We start from the raw sequence: 21,987 nt of genomic DNA, 5'->3' as shown, positions 1-21,987 counted from the left end.
GACAGAATTTATCATTTTTAAAAAGTTTCCAATTTACTTCTATTATCAAATTTGCTTTGTTCCCATGGTATTCTTTGTTGAAGAGATACCTAGGTATGTGTCTCAAGCACTACATGCCCTCTAGTGCTTTTGCAAATGTATAACATTACACATATTTTATTGCATTATACATATATATTCTTGCCACCTTATTTCAATTCTGTCTACAAACTTGCATTTTAGCCAATCAGTGCTGACTCATAAATAACTCCAAGGGAGTGAGCACAGTTATCTATACACATGAACTAGCTGTGCATTTTTTTAGCTTTTCACAGGCCTGCAAGGTCTTAGAAATCAGCTTATGAGCCTTCCAAGGTTTAGCCTTCAACAAAGAATGCAAAAAGAATAAAGTAAATTTGATTATAAAGGTTAATTGGAACGTTGTTTGAAATTGCATGTTCTGTGGGAATCATGAAAGTTTATTTTTGACTTAACTATCCCTTTAACAGGAATATTAGAATGCATTTTTACTGAATTCAACTATTTCAGTTATTTTGTACATATTTAATGCAATTTTTTGACAGATTTTCATAAATTACCATTGCTTGTGCCCAGCTTTATCAATCACAAATGCAAAGTATTTAATTAGTGCTTTAATAAGTAATATGGGACTTATCAGTGCATTATTTAATTTATGTGGTGAGAAAGAGAAAATCACATAACCTTATGATTAAGATGTTTTGTAGAGAACAGGCGCAAGTAAATAAAAGTCTAATACTAAATAATCAAGCGTGAAACACCAATCACATACTGATCCTATGTTTTATATAATCTGGTAAAAAAAAAACTGCACTATGTGAAGGAAAAGATTAGTTTCATGGATACTCAACACCTGTTTCACAATGAACTAATCCCAGAGTACGTCTCACTAAACAGACAAGCAGCGCTGTTATATAAATCTTACTGAGCAAGGAAGAGCTTTGCTTTTTTTGTACAGAAAACAAGATAATGGGAACTGCAATATACCTGGTGCTTGGCGCTCTATCTTTTGATTTGGGTAATTATAATTATTATTATTATTATTATTATTATCATTATTATTACTACAATTATTGACAATAGATTGTATGGAATAACCAGTTCATGTATTGTGAAGTGGAAAAAAAATGTTTTCACCCCTTTGGCATCCTGCATGAACTTCAAAGTAATGCTAAGCAATGTGCAGCAGCCGCTCTGGCAATCAAAGAGTCAAATTAGACAGATTTGCTTATACAGCGAGTTGGGGGTAAGTATCAGAACTGGGGATTTTTATTAAATACATTGAGATTTCTCTCGTTTTCAAATATGTCATGGGATATGCCAGCAATACATATTACATATTGTACAGATAGTTACATTTTTACAGACACAAGGTAGGTATTTTTATAAGGATTGATTTGTTTGTAAAGATAGAGACGTTTATTTATAAGGATCTCAGGTTGCTGGAGGATTTGGTTCTGTCCGGATGGTTATTTCACAGTTGAGGAGCTTTGAATGAGAACAACAACCGGCCAGCTTCCTTGTTGTAACGGAGAATGGAGAGTAGAGTGGAAGAAATGTAACTTACGTTATAGGGGGAGTGGGGAGCAGGGATTAGAATACTGCTCAGGTAGTGCAGGAGTTTCTCAGGAAAGTGGTTAAGGACAAAGAAAGAGAGGTAAAGTGTCAAGCAAGAGCCAGTTTAGTTCTTTTAATGTATCACAATGATGAGTTTTGTAATCAGGTTGCAGGACAAATCAGCATGATGCATTATAGAGAGTTGTAAGTTTACTGAGATGAATCTGAGGAACAGACACAAACACAACATCCCCGTAATCAATTACTGGGATCAGCATTTGTTGTACAGTATGTTTCCTAACTACAAGATTTACACACAATTTATTTCTAAAAAGGGCTCCAGTTTTAGGGTAGAGTTTGGCCAATAGTTCGTCAATGTCAGGTTCTAACGACAGGTTAGGTGCAAGCCATCTACCGAGATATTTATAGTAGTTGACAAGGGCCAGCCTACAGTTTGATAATGTAATTATGTTTAACTCTAACAGACACAGCCTCAAGATGTGATATGTTGGTTTTGTTGCATAAAATATAATGTCACCCGCATACAGGTGTACGATACAATATGTGATGCTGAAGCTCTGCAGAATCTGGACACTATTATTAGAAATTTGTAAGAGTTTGTACAGGATATAAAATTATGTTAACCCTTTTACTTGCATTAAAGGGAAAGAAAAAAAAAGGAAAAAGGAAAAAGAGGGGAGAAAGAGCCCAAGCCAAGAGGAGAGGAGATAGAAGGGGATACGACCCTTGGTTACCAAATACCCAGGAGTATTAGCTCTGAATTCTGAAATGGGAATATTATATAATCAATCTTCGTTGTCGGTAGTGACTTAATAAATGCTGCCCACTTGTTAAATAATTTTCTAATATCCAATTCATTAACTATATTGGTGTCTCATTCTAATAAACATTGCTTCTTAAGATCATTTTTAATCTCTAAAACACTTGGAGTCTCTCTTGTTTTCCATTTTTTAAAGATTAAATGTCTGGCTGCCAGAATAGATAACGTTATCAATTTTTCATTGGATTGATGTTCCTCGTAGAGGCAGAATAAGACCTGAGTTAATGATAGTGCCAGAGGGGAGATCTTGAGTGATGAGTGCAGCCAGAATTCTAATTTGCACCAAAATTGTCTGATCCTGGGCACTTCCATAACATATGCAAAAGATCTGCAGCTACAGGGAGTGCAGAATTATTAGGCAAGTTGTATTTTTGAGGATTAATTTTATTATTGAACAACAACCATGTTCTCAATGAACCCAAAAACCTCATTAATATCAAAGCTGAATATTTTTGGAAGTAGTTTTTAGTTTGTTTTTAGTTTTAGCTATTTTAGGGGGATATCTGTGTGTGCAGGTGACTATTACTGTGCATAATTATTAGGCAACTTAACAAAAAACAAATATATACCCATTTCAATTATTTATTTTTACCAGTGAAACCAATATAACATCTCAACATTCACAAATATACATTTCTGACATTCAAAAACAAAACAAAAACAAATCAGTGACCAATATAGCCACCTTTCTTTGCAAGGACACTCAAAAGCCTGCCATCCATGGATTCTGTCAGTGTTTTGATCTGTTCACCATCAACATTGCGTGCAGCAGCAACCACAGCCTCCCAGACACTGTTCAGAGAGGTGTACTGTTTTCCCTCCTTGTAAATCTCACATTTGATGATGGACCACAGGTTCTCAATGGGGTTCAGATCAGGTGAACAAGGAGGCCATGTCATTAGATTTTCTTCTTTTATACCCTTTCTTGCCAGCCACGCTGTGGAGTACTTGGACGCGTGTGATGGAGCATTGTCCTGCATGAAAATCATGTTTTTCTTGAAGGATGCAGACTTCTTCCTGTACCGCTGCTTGAAGAAGGTGTCTTCCAGAAACTGGCAGTAGGACTGGGAGTTGAGCTTGACTCCATCCTCAACCCGAAAAGGCCCCACAAGCTCATCTTTGATGATACCAGCCCAAACCAGTACTCCACCTCCACCTTGCTGGCGTCTGAGTCGGACTGGAGCTCTCTGCCCTTTACCAATCCAGCCACGGGCCCATCCATCTGGCCCATCAAGACTCACTCTCATTTCATCAGTCCATAAAACCTTAGAAAAATCAGTCTTGAGATATTTCTTGGCCCAGTCTTGACGTTTCAGCTTGTGTGTCTTGTTCAGTGGTGGTCGTCTTTCAGCCTTTCTTACCTTGGCCATGTCTCTGAGTATTGCACACCTTGTGCTTTTGGGCACTCCAGTGATGTTGCAGCTCTGAAATATGGCCAAACTGGTGGCAAGTGGCATCTTGGCAGCTGCACGCTTGACTTTTCTCAGTTCATGGGCAGTTATTTTGCACCTTGGTTTTTCCACACGCTTCTTGCGACCCTGTTGACTATTTTGAATGAAACGCTTGATTGTCCAATGATCACGCTTCAGAAGCTTTGCAATTTTAAGAGTGCTGCATCCCTCTGCAAGATATCTCACTATTTTTGACTTTTCTGAGCCTGTCAAGTCCTTCTTTTGACCCATTTTGCCAAAGGAAAGGAAGTTGCCTAATAATTATGCACACCTGATATAGGGTGTTGATGTCATTAGACCAAACCCCTTCTCATTACAGAGATGCACAACACCTAATATGCTTAATTGGTAGTAGGCTTTCGAGCCTATACAGCTTGGAGTAAGACAACATGCATAAAGAGGATGATGTGGTCAAAATACTCATTTGCCTAATAATTCTGCACTCCCTGTATAAGGAAGCATTTCGGACATTTATTGAAGTTAGGGTTTCGAATCTTATATCCTTTTTCAGGGGTGAAATAAAATGTATGTAAAAGTTTGAGGTGTGCTTCTCTCCATGTGGCTGAGAGAGTGGTCTGTGAAACTTTATGAATTGATGCTTGTATAAATTTAGGATCTATGTTATTCTGTGATAGCATCAGATTCCATTCTTGAGCAATTTTCTCAAGAGTAGGAGTTCCCTTGTTGACACCCAGAAGATGATAACAAGGAGTAATGGATATGCACCCATTCTTGACCAGTAAAAAACAGCTTTCCAAGTTACCCAAGGCCCAACAACAGTCTACCTTCATTAATTCTAAGGCAAAATGTCTTGCCTGTAAATATGCAAAGAACTCTTTATTAGTAAGGTTAAAACCATTCTTGAGTTCCTCAAACTTTTTCACACATTTTTTTCTCTTGGTCAATTAAATGGACAATCCTATCGAGTCCTAGTGAATGCCACCTTTTGAACACTGTCAAATTTATACCAGCTTGGAATTTTGGATTTCCAATGAGAGGTAAGTATTGGGAGACCCTGCAATTTAGAGATAGGGAATTTCCTATCTTCCACCAGGCCTTTATTAGGTTAAAGAAAGTTTTGAGTATCTTAATATTAGCTGGCAGTTCTTTTGGCTCACAGTGAATTAGTGCTTGTGGAGAAATGGGTCACATATACTTCCCTCGAGTTGGTTATTTAAAATATAGTTATTAGAAAAGACCAAATCTGCCACAATACGTGCCAGACCGGCAAGATTGTATGAACGTATGTCAGGCAATGCGAAGCCTCCGTAATCCCTCGCAAGAGATAATTTGGTCAATGAAATCCTAGGTCTTTTATCCTGCCACATAAATTTTCTATGAATGCTATTGAGTAAGCGAATGTCCCTCTCCGGCATTATTATTGCAGTATTCTGTAAAATATAAAGCAGTTTAGGAAAGAGAACCATCTTGAATAGTGCAATTTGTCCTGAAATAGAGAGTGGTAGATTTTGCCAGCTCTTAAGTTTCTCCCTAAAATTTGTTAAGACTGGAGTTATATTAAGATTGTATAGATCGTTTGGCTTACTTGGGATTGAGATCCCTAAGTATTTAAATGCCACTCAGAAAGGAATACTTGACGGCAAATTACTATTTTTTCTGAGCCACAGAAGTTCTGATTTCCCAGCGTTTACTTTGTATCCGGAAAAAGACCCAAATTGATCTATGATCTGGAGAAGTTTAAGTAAATTAGTCTTGATGTTTGACAAATAAATGAGTATATTGTCAGCATAAAGGGCAATTTTCAGCTATTGTTTTCCTATTTTGATACCCTCCAGTTGCTGTCTGATCATGATTGCTAATGGCTCGATGTAAATATTGAAGAGAAGAGGGGATAGAGTGCATCCCTGACAAGTTCCTCTACCCAACGTGATTTGTGGGGACAGGGTGTTATTTATTATCATTTTCGTATGCGGCTGATTGTATAAACTTTTGATAAAGTTAAGAAAGCCACCCCTGAAACCAAATTTAGCTAAAGAGAGAAAGAGATGATCATATTGTACTGAATCGAATGCTTTTTCTGCATCAATTGAGATAATAGCTAAATCAGGTATGTCCTCGTCTCCTTCTTGCGCAGCTATCCCAGGATTGCTAAAATACTCTGATACAACTAAAGCCTCCCTTATTTTCGCTGAGGAATTCCATGAGTTTAAGAACCCTGCTTGGTCTTTGTGGATTATGTTAGCAAGTATTACCTGAAGTCTCTGGGCAAGAATTGAGGTAAATATCTTGTAGTCTGAATTTAGCTATGGGTCTATATGGCTCCTTTTGGGTGGGATCTTTCCCACTCTTAAGAATTAGAGTTGTATGTGAAGCGAAAAAGGAGGTAGCTACGTGTTCTCCCTTGATGTAAAAGTGATTGTAAAGTTTACATAGATGTAATATGATCTCTGAGGATAAGATTTTATAGAATTTGTTAGGTAATCCATCAGGCCCGGGTGCTTTGTTCATAGTTAGATCAGATATAGCTTTCTTTATTTCTTCTTTGGTAACCGGGACGTTAGGACTATCTGCAGATTCAGTTGTTATTATAGGATTGGTGATCTTACTCCAGAAATCATCAGACTGGCATAAATCTGAGTCTCTGGGAGCATATATTTCTTGGTAATATTTTACAAAAACATCAGATATTTCTTCATTCTCAGAGAGAGACTTCTCCTTAAATTGAAGTTTTTCAATTAAGGGTGACATTTGTCTCTTTTTACCAAACTAGCCAATAATTTCTCAGACTTATTTCCATACATGTATAATTTGGATTGAAGTTTTAATTCTCTCTGAGTTTCTTGATAGAGGGCAGATGTGTCTCTTTCACTCTTAGCCCCAATATACTTCGCCCAATTTGCTGGGGGGTTTTTCAAGCAGAAAGTGATTGTAAGAGTTAGTTACAGATTTGATTAGTTCTTTCTCTCTGAATTTGAGTTTCCTGGTTACCATGGAGTTATAAGCAATGATTTCACCTCTTATTACTGCTTTCGCGGTTTCCCAAAATAGTACAGGACGATCTATGTATTCATATTTAAAATGAGTATAGTCATTAAATTTATTCTTAAGTCTGGTCTTAAATTTTGAGTCAGATGCAAGAAAAGAAGGAAAATAGAATCGTGGGGGATTAAATTTGGGATGATTCAGATGTAAATCTAGAGAAATAGGTCCATGATCTGATAAAAAAAATGGGCAATACTTTTGCTTTTACTTTCGTTGTACATAATCTCTCATCAATTAAAAAAAGATCAATTCTTGATAGTGTTTTGTGGGCTTTGGATAAACAGGTGAAGTCCCTTAGGTCAGGGTTTTGGATTTTCCATATGTCCCTGATATCTAGGTTCTGCATGATTTTAGTAAGCAGTTTAGTTTCTAAGTTATCTTTTTTATGTTTTAGTTGTTTGGTGTTCTGCCTTAGTCTGTCAAGGGGACAACTTGAGGCCATATTGAAATCTCCTCCCAAGACCAGATAACCCTCAGAGTAGGAGAGAATTCTAGCTTGTAACAGATTCCAGAATTCTGGGTCAAGAACATTAGGTGTATATATGTTACAAAGCATAAAAACCAACTTCTCAATTTTTATTTTTAATATCACAAACCTCCCCTCTGGATCTATCCTAGTATGGACGACTTCCGTGTTAGTTTTTTCCCCAATTAGTATGGCCACCCCTCTCTTCCTCCCGGAGCTTGGTGAGGCATAAACATGTTTTACCCAAGATGTTTTAAGCTTCATAGCTTCTTCCAGGGTTAGATGTGTTTCCTGGAGGAATACAATGTCTGAATTAATCTTCCTCAGCTGAGTAAGAATTGCTTTCCTTTTAATAGGGGTGGTGATGCCTCCCATGTTTCAGGAAACTATATTAAAGTTAGTCATAGAGTTTATCATTCATCTTGGGTAGAAATAAGAGAAAGGGACCAGGAAGAAGAAGAAAAAAAAAAGGGGAAAGAAGGGGAGAGGGAATATTTCCCCTTAGTGTAGCCCTGTATTCTGTTAATGGAGGGGGGTTGTACATCAGTAAGCTAAACTTGTTCAGTATTACTCTGAAGGTTCAGTTCAAGCAAAGGTTTTTCTGCATCTTGTGTTTTATCAAAGGGATAAGCTTCCCCTCTAGCAAAGACTTTCAATTTTGTGGGATAAATAATTGAGGCCTGATAACCTTGGTGTATAAATTTAGTGCAGATTGGGGCCAAACTTCTTCTCGTTGATGGTGTTTCAGCTGAATAATCTTGAAATAGGAGAATTTTAGCTTCCTCAATTATAATAGGTTTATTTTTATGAAAATATTGAAGTAAGGTGACCTTGTCCTGGAAATTAAGCAATCTTGCTATTACAGGTCTGGGTCTGCTGTTTCCTTTATTGTCTTTCTGAGGTTTTCCTACCCTACGTACTCTTTCAACTGCTATCTGTTGGTAGGTGGAAGAGATTTTGAGAATCTGGACTAAAGTTTCTGAGATAAATGTACTTAGATCTTCAAATTGTTTCCCCTCAGGTACCCCTATTATACGAATATTATTTCTCCTTGAGCGATTTTCAAGGTCTTCGATTTTAGCTTGCATTTTTTATGATATTTGCAGTAGCAGCTTCTAAGCTTGAGCTCTGTGATGTAGTTAAATCTTCAAGATCTGACACCCTGTGCTCAACTTCATTCATCCTGTTGGCAAAGTGTCTCATGTCTTGCATTAGTAGGGTAATGTCCTGCTTGATCTCTGCTTTAAGTGTATCAAATTTAGGAGTCAGAGCCTCCAAGATGTTATTTACTAAGGTTTGTATATTAGTCACTTCGCTTATAGGTAGTAAAATTGTGGAAGCCAAGTGCATTTCTGCTGGGACATCGGTGATGGTTTTGGCTCTTCTATCTCTTGGCTTGGCTGCCATGGCTGGTGAGGGAGTCCTATTGTGACTGGGTAAAAATGTATCCATGTGCCATGAGAGTACAACGTGAAAGGGAGGAAGAAGGGAGAACCAGCTATGGAGGAGAGTTCCACCCTATGTCATGGAGTGAAGAAGAAAAGAAAGGAAAAAAAAGGAGAAAAAGAAAAAAAGATAAGGGGAGAGTGTGGAAGGGTAGAACCGTGAAGGTAGGAGGTGGGGAGTGAGTAGGACCAGGAGCGTGAGGAAGTACTCAAGGGATTAGTGCGGTGTAAAGACGAAAATGAAGATGAAAGGGAGTCACTAGACCAGCCACGGGCAGTAGCAAGGTTGAAGAGAATCAGTTATTTTTATAGCAGACAATGCTTTAAAAATTTATGAGTGAGGTCTTTACTGAAAATGAATTGATATTTAAGAGCCCTTTTCTTGCTTAACAAAAGAGGAGAGATTTCTATACCGTATTGACCCTGAGGGTGCTATAAGAGAAGCAGCAGCAGCAAGGAGAGAAATCCCCTTAAAGGGAGATGTTATGTCAAACAGGTAAAGCTTAACTATAGTCAGTGACAGAATATTTTATAACAACAACTGCAGAGTTCAGAATTACATTCTGCATAACTAGTAAGACTTGCCCGAAGACCGTAACAAAACCTTTAGTGCCAACCTCTCTCTGCAGCCTTATTTATAGATATAATTATTCCAGTGGAAAATCTAATGTAATGAATTTTCCCTATGTACATTGGGAAGAGGTTTTGAGCTGCACTATCACTGAAAGGTGCTATACAACGTTATACCAGCTCAGGGGGAACCCTCTCATTCCTGAGTTTTATTTTAAACAAAGCTTGTAATAAAAAAACAAAAGTCTTAACTTTCAATCTTCCTTTTGACTTTTGCTAGCCTTCCAGTGCACCCTTGTTATTTAAAACTTAGCAAGGAAATGAATTTAAGAGTTGCAGTTTACTGCTAAAGGAAGTTCGGCTTATTTAACTGTTTCAAACCCAGTTATTATTTCTATTCATGTTTTTGTAACTTTAACAGAGAAAAAAATAAAGGTGAGTTACACAAATTCACATCTACAGGTTCACTAGATCACCTTGAACTTAACAACAGGGCATATGTATAAAGTCAGAGAGAGAGAGAAAAAAAAAGAGTACATATGTTCCTCTAATATACTGAATAAGTGAAAGAAAGACTCTCTTTAAAATAATATAGTACAAAATGTCCTTTTGTTCTTGAAACAGGAGGTGAAAGGAGTTGGATGTAAAGGGGAAAAAAAAGCTATGAAACTTATTCCAGGCAGGGACAAGTGCACTGCAGATGTACAGTTTAAGATAAATTTGTGCAGGATTCCATATCTTTTCGGCTTTATTTCCCCCTTCCAACAAATGAGAGTTCCCTTAGTAGTAAAAAACACTCCTATGCGCCAAACTTGTGGGTACTTTTACTGCAAGACAGGCAGTTCATGAAAAATAATTTGGGAAAACAGTACCTTATAGAGTACAATGGTACTCAGAGAAGACCCACATAAGAGCCGCAAAGTCTTTAGTCTAATTCAGAGGGTTAGGAGGGGCCCTGAAGAGACTTACCCAGCTGGGGAGCCGAGGTATGCAGAAGATCGCTCGGGCCTCCGCTCGCAACACCGGTGGGAGGAGGAGTCGGGATACAACTTACTAGTTCTCGGATGTCTCTTCTCAGGGTGGGTTGTGGTGGAATTCAGGAGGTTTGTCTTCAACCTTAGCTCTTTCTCTTTAAACGTCCCATCTCACACAACACCGGTGGGAGAGGGGAGTGAGTAAGTACGTGATATACTTGAAGTGGAGGGATGCGGGGGTATGACAACCTTAATAGAATCTTGAAAATACCTTACTTAGAGGCAGAGCAATCCAATCTTTGAGAAAATGTAATGTGCAGGGGCTTGTTCGGTCCTCCACTTGCAGCACCGGTGGGAGGAGGAACCGAAACACAACTTCCAGCCTCTTGAATACATCTTTCCCCCATCACCGGCGATGATCGCAGCTTGTACCAAAGTACCTCCAACCAGGAACCCTCGCTCCAGACCTCCAACCTTCTCTCGCTCTATGTCCCCCTCTCGCGCAGCACCAGTGGGAAGAAGGGGCAAGAAGGTAAGAAAAAATGTGGTATGGTTGAGGTGGTACAATCCAGAGGGGAATTAACCTTCAATCACGGTTACAGGGAAAAGTCAGTTGGTGCAATGGAAGGCACCAATAGGGTTCCGGTGACAATATGAAGGTCTACCAACAGATACCCTAGGCCTCAGGGCTTCAGTGCGGCAATTTCCATCAATAGCATAATTGGGAGCATAACGAGCGAGCACTTCACGGCCTGTACTCAAGCTCCACCCCCGGAACTGGATCCAGAGCATCAGGACTTGTCATAGAGCAGCAATTTTAAACAACTTTCCAGTTAACTTCCATTACCACAATTTGCAGTCTTTTTATATTTACACTTGTTGAGGATCCAGCTCCTACTGAGCATGTGCAAGAATTCACAGAATATACGTATGTGCATTTGTGATTGGCTGATGGCTGTGATATAGGTGGAGGGAATATTGGGTTAACCTTGAAATTTGCTGGACAATATTCTACTACTCATTTCACATTCAAAATAAGTGCTAATTCATTTACTTTTTTATTGTGTATTTGACAATTATTTAGTTCTACTGTATATTATGCTCTAACAAGCTGTCTATCAGTATATGAAAAATAGTTTCAATAGTTTCAAACATATTGTAATTAAAAATACAACTACATACAGAACTTTTTCATTTCAATATTTAATAAAATAACTATCACTAAAATGTAAATGTTGTAGAGAACTAAGTAAAACATATGTTGTGTTTTAAAGCAGGACAGTTTAGAAAGTAATGATGGCTACTGTTTATTAACTGCTTGTAGAATAACTATTATGGATTATAAAGAATACAGGACATTCTAATATATTAATTATAGGTTAAATAAAAGCTAGATTACGAGTTGTGCGTTAGGCTTAAAAGCAGCGCTGGCCGGTCCCAACGCTGCTTTTTAATGCCCGCTGGTATTACGAGTCTTGAAATGACAGGCTCACCACTCACTTTTTTGGCCAGACTCGGAAATACCGCAAATCCACTTAGGTCAATTGCGTATCCTATATTTTCAATGGGACTTGCATAGCGCCGGTATTACGAGTCTGGCCAAAAGTGAACGGTAGACCCTCTCCTGTCAAGACTGGTACCGCATTTTAAAGTCAGTAGTTAAGAGTTTTACACTACAACGCCATAGCATAAAACTCTTAACTAAACTGCTAAAAAGTACACTAACACTCATAAACTACCTATTAACCCCTAAACCGAGGCCCCCCCACATCACAAACACTAAAATAAATATTTTAACCCCTAATCTGCCAAACCGGACATCGCCGCCACACTATAATAAATATTTTAACCCTAAACCGCCACACTCCCGCATCGCAAACACTAGTTAAATATTATTAACCCCTAATCTGCCACAACGTCGCCACCATTATATTAAATGTATTAACCCCTAAACCTAAGTCTAACCCTAACCCCCCTAACGTAAATATAATTACAATATATCTAAATAAAATTACTATAATTACCTAAATAATTCCTATACTAATACTTACCTATAAAATAAACCCTAATATAGCTACAATATAACTAATAGTTACATTGTAGCTATCTTAGGGTTTATTTTTATTTTACAGGCAAGTTTGTATTTATTTTAACTAGGTAGAATAGTTATTAAATAGTTATTAACCATTTAATAACTACTTAGTTAAAATAAAGACAAATTTACCTGTAAAATAAAACCTAACCTAAGTTACAATAACACCTAACACTTCACTATAATTAAATACATGTAATAATTTAAAAACAATTAATTACAATTAAATAAAATTATCTAAAGTACGAAAAAAACACTAAATTTCAGAAAATAATAAAATAATTACAAGATTTTTAAACTAATTACACCTACTCTAATCCCCCTAACAAAATAAAAAGCCCCCCCCCCCAAAAAAAAGCCCTACCCTACACTAAATTACAAATAACCCTTAAAAGGGCCTTTTGTGGGGCATTGCCCCAAAGTAATCAGCTCTTGTACCTGTAAAACAAACGTACAAATACCCCCTAACATTAAAACCCACCACCCACACAACTAACCCTACTCTAAAACCCACCCAATCCCCCCTTAAAAAAAACTAACACTAACCCCTTGAAGATCACCCTACCGTGAGACGTCTTCACCCAACCGGGCAGAAGTGGTCCTCCAGACCGGCAGAAGTCTTCATCCAAGCCGGGCACAAGTGGTCCTCCAGACGGGCAGAAGTCTTCATCCAGACGGCATCGTCTATCTTCATCCATCCGGTGCGGAGTGGGTCCATCTTCAAGACATCCAACGCGGAGCATTATCTTCATCCGGAGTCTTCTTACTAAATGACGGTACCTTTTAAGTGACGTCATACAAGATGGTGTCCCTTCAATTCCGATTGGCTGATAGAATTCTATCAGCCAATTGGAATTAAGGTAGAAAAAATCCTATTGGCTGATGCAATCAGCCAATAGGATTGAGCTTGCATTCTATTGGCTGATTGGAACAGCCAATAGAATGCCAGCTCAATCCTATTGGCTGATTGGATCAGCCAATAGGATTGAACTTAAATCCTTTTGGCTGATTGCATTAGCCAATAGGATTTTTTCTACCTTAATTCCGATTGGCTGATAGAATTATATCAGCCAATCGGAATTGAAGGGATGCCATCTTGGATGACATCACTTAAAGGTACCATCATTTAGTAAGAAGACTCCGGATGAAGAGGATGCTCCACGTCGGATGTCTTGAAGATGGACCCGCTCCGCGCCGGATGGATGAAGATGGAAGATGCCGTCTGGATGAAGACTTCTGCCCGTTTGGAGGACCTCTTCTGCCCAGCTTGGATGAAGACTTCTGCCCATCTGGAGGACCACTTCGGCCCGCTTGGGTGAAGACGTCTCACAGTAGGGTGATCTTCAAGGGGTTAGTGTTAGGTTTTTTATGGGGGGATTGGGTGGGTTTTAGAGTAGGGTTGGTTGTGTGGGTGGTGGGTTTTAATGTTGGGGGGTATTTGTACTTTTCTTTACAGGTAAAAGAGCTGATTACTTTGGGGCAATGCCCCGCAAAAGGCTCTTTTAAGGGCTATTTGTAATTTAGTGTAGGGAAGGGCTTTTTTTTATTTTGGGGGGCTTTTTTATTTTGTTAGGGGGATTAGAGTAGGTATAATTAGTTTAAAAATCTTGTAATTATTTTATTATTTTCTGTAATTTAGTGGGGTTTTTTCGTACTTTAGATAATTTTATTTAATTGTAATTAATTGTATTTAATTTAGTTAATTTATTTAATTATAGTGTAGTGTTGGGTGTTAGTGTAACTTAGGTTAGGCTTTATTTTACAGGTAAATTTGTTTTTATTTTAACTAGGTAGTTATTAAATAGTTAATAACTATTTAATAACTATTCTACCTAGTTAAAATAAATACAAAGTTGCCTGTAAAATTAAAATAAACCCTAAGATAGCTACAATGTAACTATTAGTAATATTGTAGCTATCTTAGGGTTTATTTTATAGGTAAATATTTAGTTTTAAATAGGAATTATTTAGGTAATTGTAGTAATTTTATTTAGATTTATTGTAATTATATTTGTTAGGGGGGCTTATGGTTAGGGTTAGACTTAGGTTTAGGGGTTAATAACTTTATTATAGTGGTGGCGACGTGGGCGGCAGATTGGGGGTTAATAAATGTAGTTAGGTTGCGGCGACATTGGGGGCAGCAGATTAGGGGTTAATAAATATAATGTAGGGTTCGGCGATGTTGGGGGCAGAAGATTAGGGGTTCATAAGTATAACGTAGGTGACGGCGGTGTCCGGAGCGGCAGATTAGGGGTTAATAATATAATGTAGGTGTCGTGATGTCGGGGACGGCAGATTAGGGGTTAATAAGTGTCAGATTAGGGGTGTTTAGACTCGGGGTTCATGTTAGGTGTTGACATAAATGTGTTTCCCCATAGGAATCAATGGGGCTGCGTTAGGAGCTTTACGCTGCTTTTTTGCAGGTGTTAGGTTTTTTTTCAGCCGGCTCTCCCCCATTGATTCCTATTGGGAAATTGTGCACGAGCACGTTTTACCAGATCACCGCTAACGTAAGCAGCGCTGGTATTGAGGAGAGATGTATAGCAAAATTTTGCTCTTCGCTCACTTTTTTGCGATTAACGCCGGGTTTGTAAAAACCTGTAATACCAGCGCTGTCTGCAAGTGAGCGGTGAGCTTATACTGCTCGTTAGCACCCCACCCCTCCTAATGCAAAACTCATAATCTAGGTGTTAGGTATTTTATTAAAAGATCTATAATGATTGCACAGAGAATGTCAGATTATAGAATCTAAAATAACAATAAATATTTGACTGGTATAATACTAAGAGGAGTAGGATTTAAAAGTTATACTTTAATGAAATATTGTTGGTTACAGTGATTAACCCCTGTAGCACATAAGGTTTAAGGGGCAGTAAAAACCTTGAATGTTTTATGTAAAATCTTTAGTTCTCAGTAATGAAACAAATTTAAATTACATTTTTATTATTTATGTTGCTCCCTTTTCATGTAATTTAGCTCTTAAAAATGAACAATTCTTTATTCTCTGAACATGAAAAGCATCCTGCTTATTTCTCAAGGCTAGCTATGTTGCATATCTGTGCATATTTGGCTTTAAATTATAACAACTGCAGAGCAGAGTACTTTATACTAACTTTATGACCGTGGCAAGTCTTGGTATCTGTAGACTTAAGCCCAGATTGGTTTTTCACATAAGGCAAATGGAAGGTGGTTTGGTTATAGCTAAACAATTGCAGTAAAAAAAATGTTAATTTGTTCATTTGTTTTAAAAACTTGTCTGATATAATATTGTTTTTCAGCACTACAGAAATGTCTTGTAATCACATTTATCGTCCTCATTCTTGCAATCAATTCAAAACCTTGTTTGATAAAATAGTTTTTTAATAGCATCACATTTTTAGAGCCACCCTGGACCTTGTTAGTGGTGCAGCCAGAGCTAGTCACAGTCATTTTGTTAGCAAAATAATAATATAAATTCTTCTCAGGTCAATTAGAAGCAGAAATAAATTAGTTACAATAGTGATCAAATAAAGGCTGTGTAGAATATAGCAGTGCTATGCTATTTCAGGCACTTTAATGTCTAGTTATTGTTGCCCACAGATTTACAAGGGTAAGCAGTTTCTATACCAAGATATCTCGGCATTCCAGTCAACTATTGTTTACTGTGGAGAGATAAATGTCTCTCCATGTGCCCTTGTGCTCCCTTTGCCTGAGAAATACCTTACTGGGCTAATTTAAATGGATATGAAACACATTATTTTCTTGTGTGATTCAGATAGATTATATATTTTTAAACAACGTTCCAATTTACTTCTGTTATCAATTTTGCTTCATTCTCTTGGTATCCTTTATTGAAGGAGAAGTGATGCACTACTGGGAGCTAGCTGAACAGATCATTAAGCCAATAATAGGAGGAATATATGTGCAGTCACCAATCAGCAACTATGAGAATGATGCAAATTAGAAAATAGATACATTGGAAAATTGTTTAAAATTGAATGATCTATCATTTTCTCGTTTACGTGTTTCCAATGATCCATTTTATCTTCCTGGGGTGTTAAACTTTTAGCAAATAGCTCATTTACCTTTATTTTTCCAATAAATTAGCTGTTTCTGCTTATTGAAACCATCAATTCTTAAAATATGATAACTGCTGTGGTGGTGGAGGTAATCACCCCTGCGATTAGTTGCATGCGAGCAAGGGGCGGAATTGAACAAGGGCTGTTACACTGCAAATGCCAATTGCTGACTGCCAGGATTTCTGCTTGAGAACTTGTCCAACTGTAGCTTGATACATTCTCCTGAAGAAATACAAAATGCACAATTAAATAAATACAACTTCTCTTTTCCATTAGGGCACATTGATTTAGACTCAGAAGTGTGTACATGTTTTGTACAGCGTTTGTAATAATGTTTTACATATAGTTTACAAAACGTGCACGCACCGGTGCCTGATTATGACTTTAACCCATTTGATTCCTATAAATGCTACCTTGTATACCGCCTATGTTTATAGCGCTGCGGAATCTGTTGGTGCTCTACAAATAACCTATAATAAATAAATAAATAAATAAATAAATAAATAAATAAGAACTAGAGATGCTTGTTTGCATGAATTCAAATTTATCTGAATTTTCTTGATTTGTTGAGTTATTTGATACATGAATAGTGATGTCGCGAATAGTTCGCCAGCGAACATATCATGTTCTCGTTCACCGCAGACGGCGAACATATGCGATGTTCGGTCCGCCCCCTATTCTTTATCATTGAGTAAACTTTGACCCTGTACCTCACAGTCAGAAGACACATTACAGCCAATCAGCAGCAGACCCTCCCTCCCAGAGAGCATCCATTTTAGATTCATTCGGAAGCTGCATTCTTAGTGAGAGGAGGGACAGTGTAGCTGCTGCTGATTTAATAGGGAAATCGATAGCTAGGCTAGTGTATTCAGTGTCCACTACAGTCCTGAAGGACTCCTCTGATCTCTGCTGTAAGGACAGCACCCCAAAAAGCCCTTTTTAGGGCTAGAACATCAGTCTGCTTTTTTTTTTTCCTGTGTAATCTAATTGCTGTTGCCTGCCTGCCAGCATGTGTGTCAGGCTCACAGCGTATACTGTGCCCACTTGCCCAGTGCCACCACTCATATCTGGTGTAACAGTAGTGCACATTTAAAAAAAAAAAAACACTTTTTTGACTGTTCAGCTGCCAGTACCCAAGATGGCCACCAATAAGGCAGATGGGGAGAGTTAAGCTAAAATTAACTTAAGCTAAAATGAACTCTACAAGCTGCCTACATGCTCCCTAATTAACCCCTTCACTGCTGGGCATAAAACACGTGTGGTGCGCAGTGGCATTTAGCAGCCTTCTAATTACCAAAAAGCAACGCCAAAGCCATAAAAGTCTGCTATAATGGCATGTCTGGCACACAGTGTTGGGGCAAGGGTCCATCTGACCACTGATACCTGGTCTGCAAAGCATGGTCAGGGCAGGTATATCACCTACACTGCGCACTGTGAAGCGGGCGTAACCCTTACACTACCTGATCAATACAACATCATACCTGATGTTTTAAAGCACGTTATTCCAAACAATTTAGGAATGTTAGGTGATTTATGCCCTTTATGGATTAAAACCAGACTCTGCATCAACTATGTAATTTTCCATGGGAGTTTTGCCATGGATCCCCCTCCTGCATGCCACAGTCCAGGTGTTTGTCCCCTTGAAAAAAACTTTTCCATCACTATTGTGGCCAGAAAGAGTCCCTGTGGGTTTTAAAATTCGCCTGCCTATTGAAGTCTATGGCGGTTTGCCCGGTTCACGGTTCGCGAACAGTTGTGGAAGTTCGCGTTCGTCGTTTGCGAACCCAAATTTTTATGTTCGCGACATCACTATACATGAACAGCTGAATAGATTATTAGACTAAATGTACAAAAAACTAATGATTATTTGATGAAATCGATTTGTTTATTCAGTTTTGGCACCAAAAAAGGTGCAGGAATAGGGTGGCAAGTTACAGGTAGAAACCCCTTTATCTAAACTGCTTGGGAATGGAAAAATGTTTGGATTTTGGAATATTTGCATCTTTAAAATTGGACAGTTGGGGGAGGGGATGGAACCAAGTGTAAACAACAATATCTTATTTGATAGCTGATACATGTTACCTAAAGGTAGTTTTATATCATTTTTAATAGTAATTTTTGAAAAGTTTATTTTTTTAAAAAATATTAGATTTGGGAATATGTACCAAGCTCATATCTTTGTAATGATATACAAGACGTCTAACCATTCATTTGCCCTGTCCCCTGTCCCCTATACTATTACTAATGACTGATGTTAGGGACAGCTGGTCCGGCACTAAATGCTGGATTTTAGTCGGACAGAGGTTGTATGTTCCTTTATCATTAAAATATATGTTCTTTCAATTGTTCAAATCCTATAATATAAGATTTTTGTTAATATTAATTCCCATTAGATATAATGGTGACAAATCCAAATCCTATATTCCTCTAAACCAAATACCTACATACCTACAAGAACAAAATTTGGCCAAACTATTCTTTCGGATTAAACAAATGTTTTTGCTTGTGCATGTCCTATTAAATACCTCTGTAGAAAAGCAAATTTAATAACCTGCTAATTATGTAAATTAAACAGCTGGCTTAAAGAAATGCAAAAAATTAAAGGGACAGTCTACTCCAAAAATGTTATTGTTTAAAAAGATAGATAATCCCATCATTAACCATTCCTTAGTTTTGCACAACCATCAAGGTTATAATTACCCCTTAGTTACCAGAGTATTTTTCAATTTTCTTAACGTTAAGGACCGGGGCTTCTTTTTTATTTTGGCGATGTTTGTGTTTTGCTGTAATTTTCCTCTTACTCATTTACTGTACCCACACATATTACATACCGTTTTTCTCGCCATTAAATGGAATTTCTAAAGATACCATTATTTGTATCATACCATACAATTTACTATAAACAAAATTATAAAATATGATGAAAAAATAAAAAAAAAAACACTTTTTCTAACTTTGACCCCCAAAATCATCTCCAACCAAAAAACACCCATGCTAAATAGTTTCAAAATTCTATGCTGAGTTTAGAAATACCCAATGTTTACATGTTCTTTGCTTTTTTTTTTGCAAGTTATAGGGCAATAAGTAGCACTTTGCAATTTCCAAACCATTTTTTTTTTCAAAATTAGTAATGGTTACATTGTAACACTGATATCTGTCATGAATCCCTGAAAAACCCTTCACATGTATATTTTTTTTTTTTTAGTAGACAACCCAAAGTATTGATCTAGGCCCATTTTGGTATATTTCATGCCACCATTTCACCTCCAAATGTGATCAAATAAAAAAAATCGTTAACTTTTTCACAAACTTTAGGTTTCTCACTGAAATTATTTACAAACAGCTTGTGCAATTATGGCACAAATGGTTGTAAATGCTTCTCTGGGATCCCCTTTGTTCAGAAGTAGAAGACATATATGGCTTTTTGGTAATTAGAAGGCCGCTAAATACCGCTGCGCATCACACTTGTATTATGCCCAGCAGTGAAGGGGTTAATTAGGTAGCTTGAAGGGTTAATTTTAGCTTTAGTGTAGAGATCAGCCTCCTACCTGACACATATTGTTTGCCATAGTGTAAGTGGTCCCACCCACTCCCACACCCTCTCACCCACTCCCGCCCCTCTCAGGCCCGCCACTCACACCCTCCCGCCCTCCTAAAGCTCCCTCCAGCAATGGGCCACCCACCCGCCTCCCTCCTATCCCTCCCATGCCACCAACAATCTGCACCATTGCTGGTCGATGCAGAGAGTGCCACAGAGTGGCCCTTTTTGCATCGGCTGCTTACCAGAGGGTATTGCACGATGCCTTAATATCAAGGCATCTCTGCAATATATTAAAAGCGTTTGGAAGCGATCAGGATCGCTTTCAGCGCCTAAAACGCCTGAGGAAATGCAGTGTACGTCCTTGGTAATCAATGACCGGTTTTTGTAGGACGTACCCTGTACACGCAAAAACACCTGCGATAAACCCTTTATTGCTCACGTGTAAAGGTTAGCACTCCACGCATAATCTGGCCCTTTATGTGTTAACTAATACACCTTTACAATTCTCTTCTGCTAAAGTAGATTAATGAATGGTTAGAATTTGATAGCCCACAGAGGTTGAGTTGGTGTTCAATTTCAGGAAAAAAAGTATGTTTGCAAGAAAGATTTCTGCAGATTGAAATTGAATGAAAAGCACCTTCCTTAAAGTGACAATTGTCAAAAAACAAAAGTAGACTGCTTTAATAAAGCATTTACTATAGGTAATATATATATCAAATATAACTACTCACATACTGCTCTGTGAAATATGACCCTGGCTGAGAGCAGTGTGTGAGGAGTTACATTTTTAACTCCAATGTCTGTTTGAGCTCATCCTATTTACTGTGCAGGCAGAAGTAAGCAGACAGTTTGTATAAAACCCGTAGCTCTGTGATCAATGAATATTACATAGGCGACTTCCGGTTTGGAGGCGGAGTGGAGTGGTTGGTTGCTGCTTCGCGCGCCGAAAATACAGGGCTTGCTACACCGCCCTAACGCAATTCCTCCTTGCACTGCAGTTTCTTTTGCAGGCCGGAGACTTGGCCTAAGGCCGCCAGCGTGACTGAAGTCACAAGACAGAAACGGCTTCGTTGTGGAAGCACTGCCGCCCTGGAGCGGCATCTCTCCTCTTTCTCATATAGAACGACGTGTGAGGGGACCCCAGTGAGCGGATCTGCCTGTTAAAACGGCCGGGACATGCAGCAGAGAACTGTGTACATCACTCTCAGGGCTGTTATCTAGAAGCAGGCACTCATCAAGATGACCTAAAGGATTGCCACGCTGGGATCCCTGTTTGTGAAGACTGGTCGTGAGTACTAAAGTTATACAGTGTGTGGACATTCTTGTTTTTTTCATGCTCATCACTTAAGTGATATTTCTTCTGGCTATATCCCACTAAGACTATTACCTAACATCGCAAAAAAGAATAGCGGTGGATGCAGATCCTATAAAGTTGTGATAACGTGGTGTGGGTAGTGGCCTGCAACAGAGAGTCTTAAATTTGGGAGAAGTGCTCTTACTATCTGTCCCCAAAATACCGCCATTACTCAAATTGTACAATAAGTCAGTAGCGGGCAGGCAGTAGTGCTACTTTCTAAAGACTTTATTTTACATTAAATGTTGTGAAGAAAAGCGGTGCTAGAAATTGAACAGCAGTTCCCAGGACCCTGATACAGGGTAGGAACAAAGGCCCTGTCACTTCCACCTTTAGAGGGTCCTGTTCTCACACTGGGGCTGGAAGTTTTGTAACAAGATTGGTTGCTCTTGACAACGAATATAGGACCCCAATTAAAATACTCTAAGGGAAAAAGATCTGATAATCTGAGAGCCTAGCAGTAGTTCCCAGGACCCTGTCACAGGGTAGGAACATAACTCTGACACCATTTTCTACTTGATGGTTATCGCTACACACTTTGGCCCAAGCTCCACACCAACCCTTGACGGTACTTTCCAGTCTAAACTCCACTTTAAATAGAACCTAAAGAGGAAAAG

General features: G+C 38.3%; 1 protein-coding gene across 1 annotated transcript in view; it reads left to right on the top strand.

Annotated features, from left to right (window-relative positions):
• Positions 1 to 963: 963 nt before the first annotated feature.
• The window catches only part of LOC128659641 (secreted Ly-6/uPAR-related protein 1), a 104,632-nt gene continuing 83,608 nt past the window's right edge, over positions 964 to 21,987 (top strand). The window contains exon 1 of the mRNA XM_053713217.1: positions 964 to 1,036. Within this exon, the coding sequence (XP_053569192.1) occupies positions 988 to 1,036 (49 nt within the window). The 5' untranslated portion in view covers positions 964 to 987. The remainder of the gene's footprint in view (positions 1,037 to 21,987) is intronic.

This window comes from Bombina bombina, chromosome 5 (assembly GCF_027579735.1).
Source record: "Bombina bombina isolate aBomBom1 chromosome 5, aBomBom1.pri, whole genome shotgun sequence".
In the NCBI taxonomy this organism is placed as follows: Eukaryota; Metazoa; Chordata; class Amphibia; order Anura; family Bombinatoridae; genus Bombina; species Bombina bombina.
Note: the sequence above shows the minus strand (reverse complement) of the source record. Positions and strands in the feature narration are given on the sequence as shown.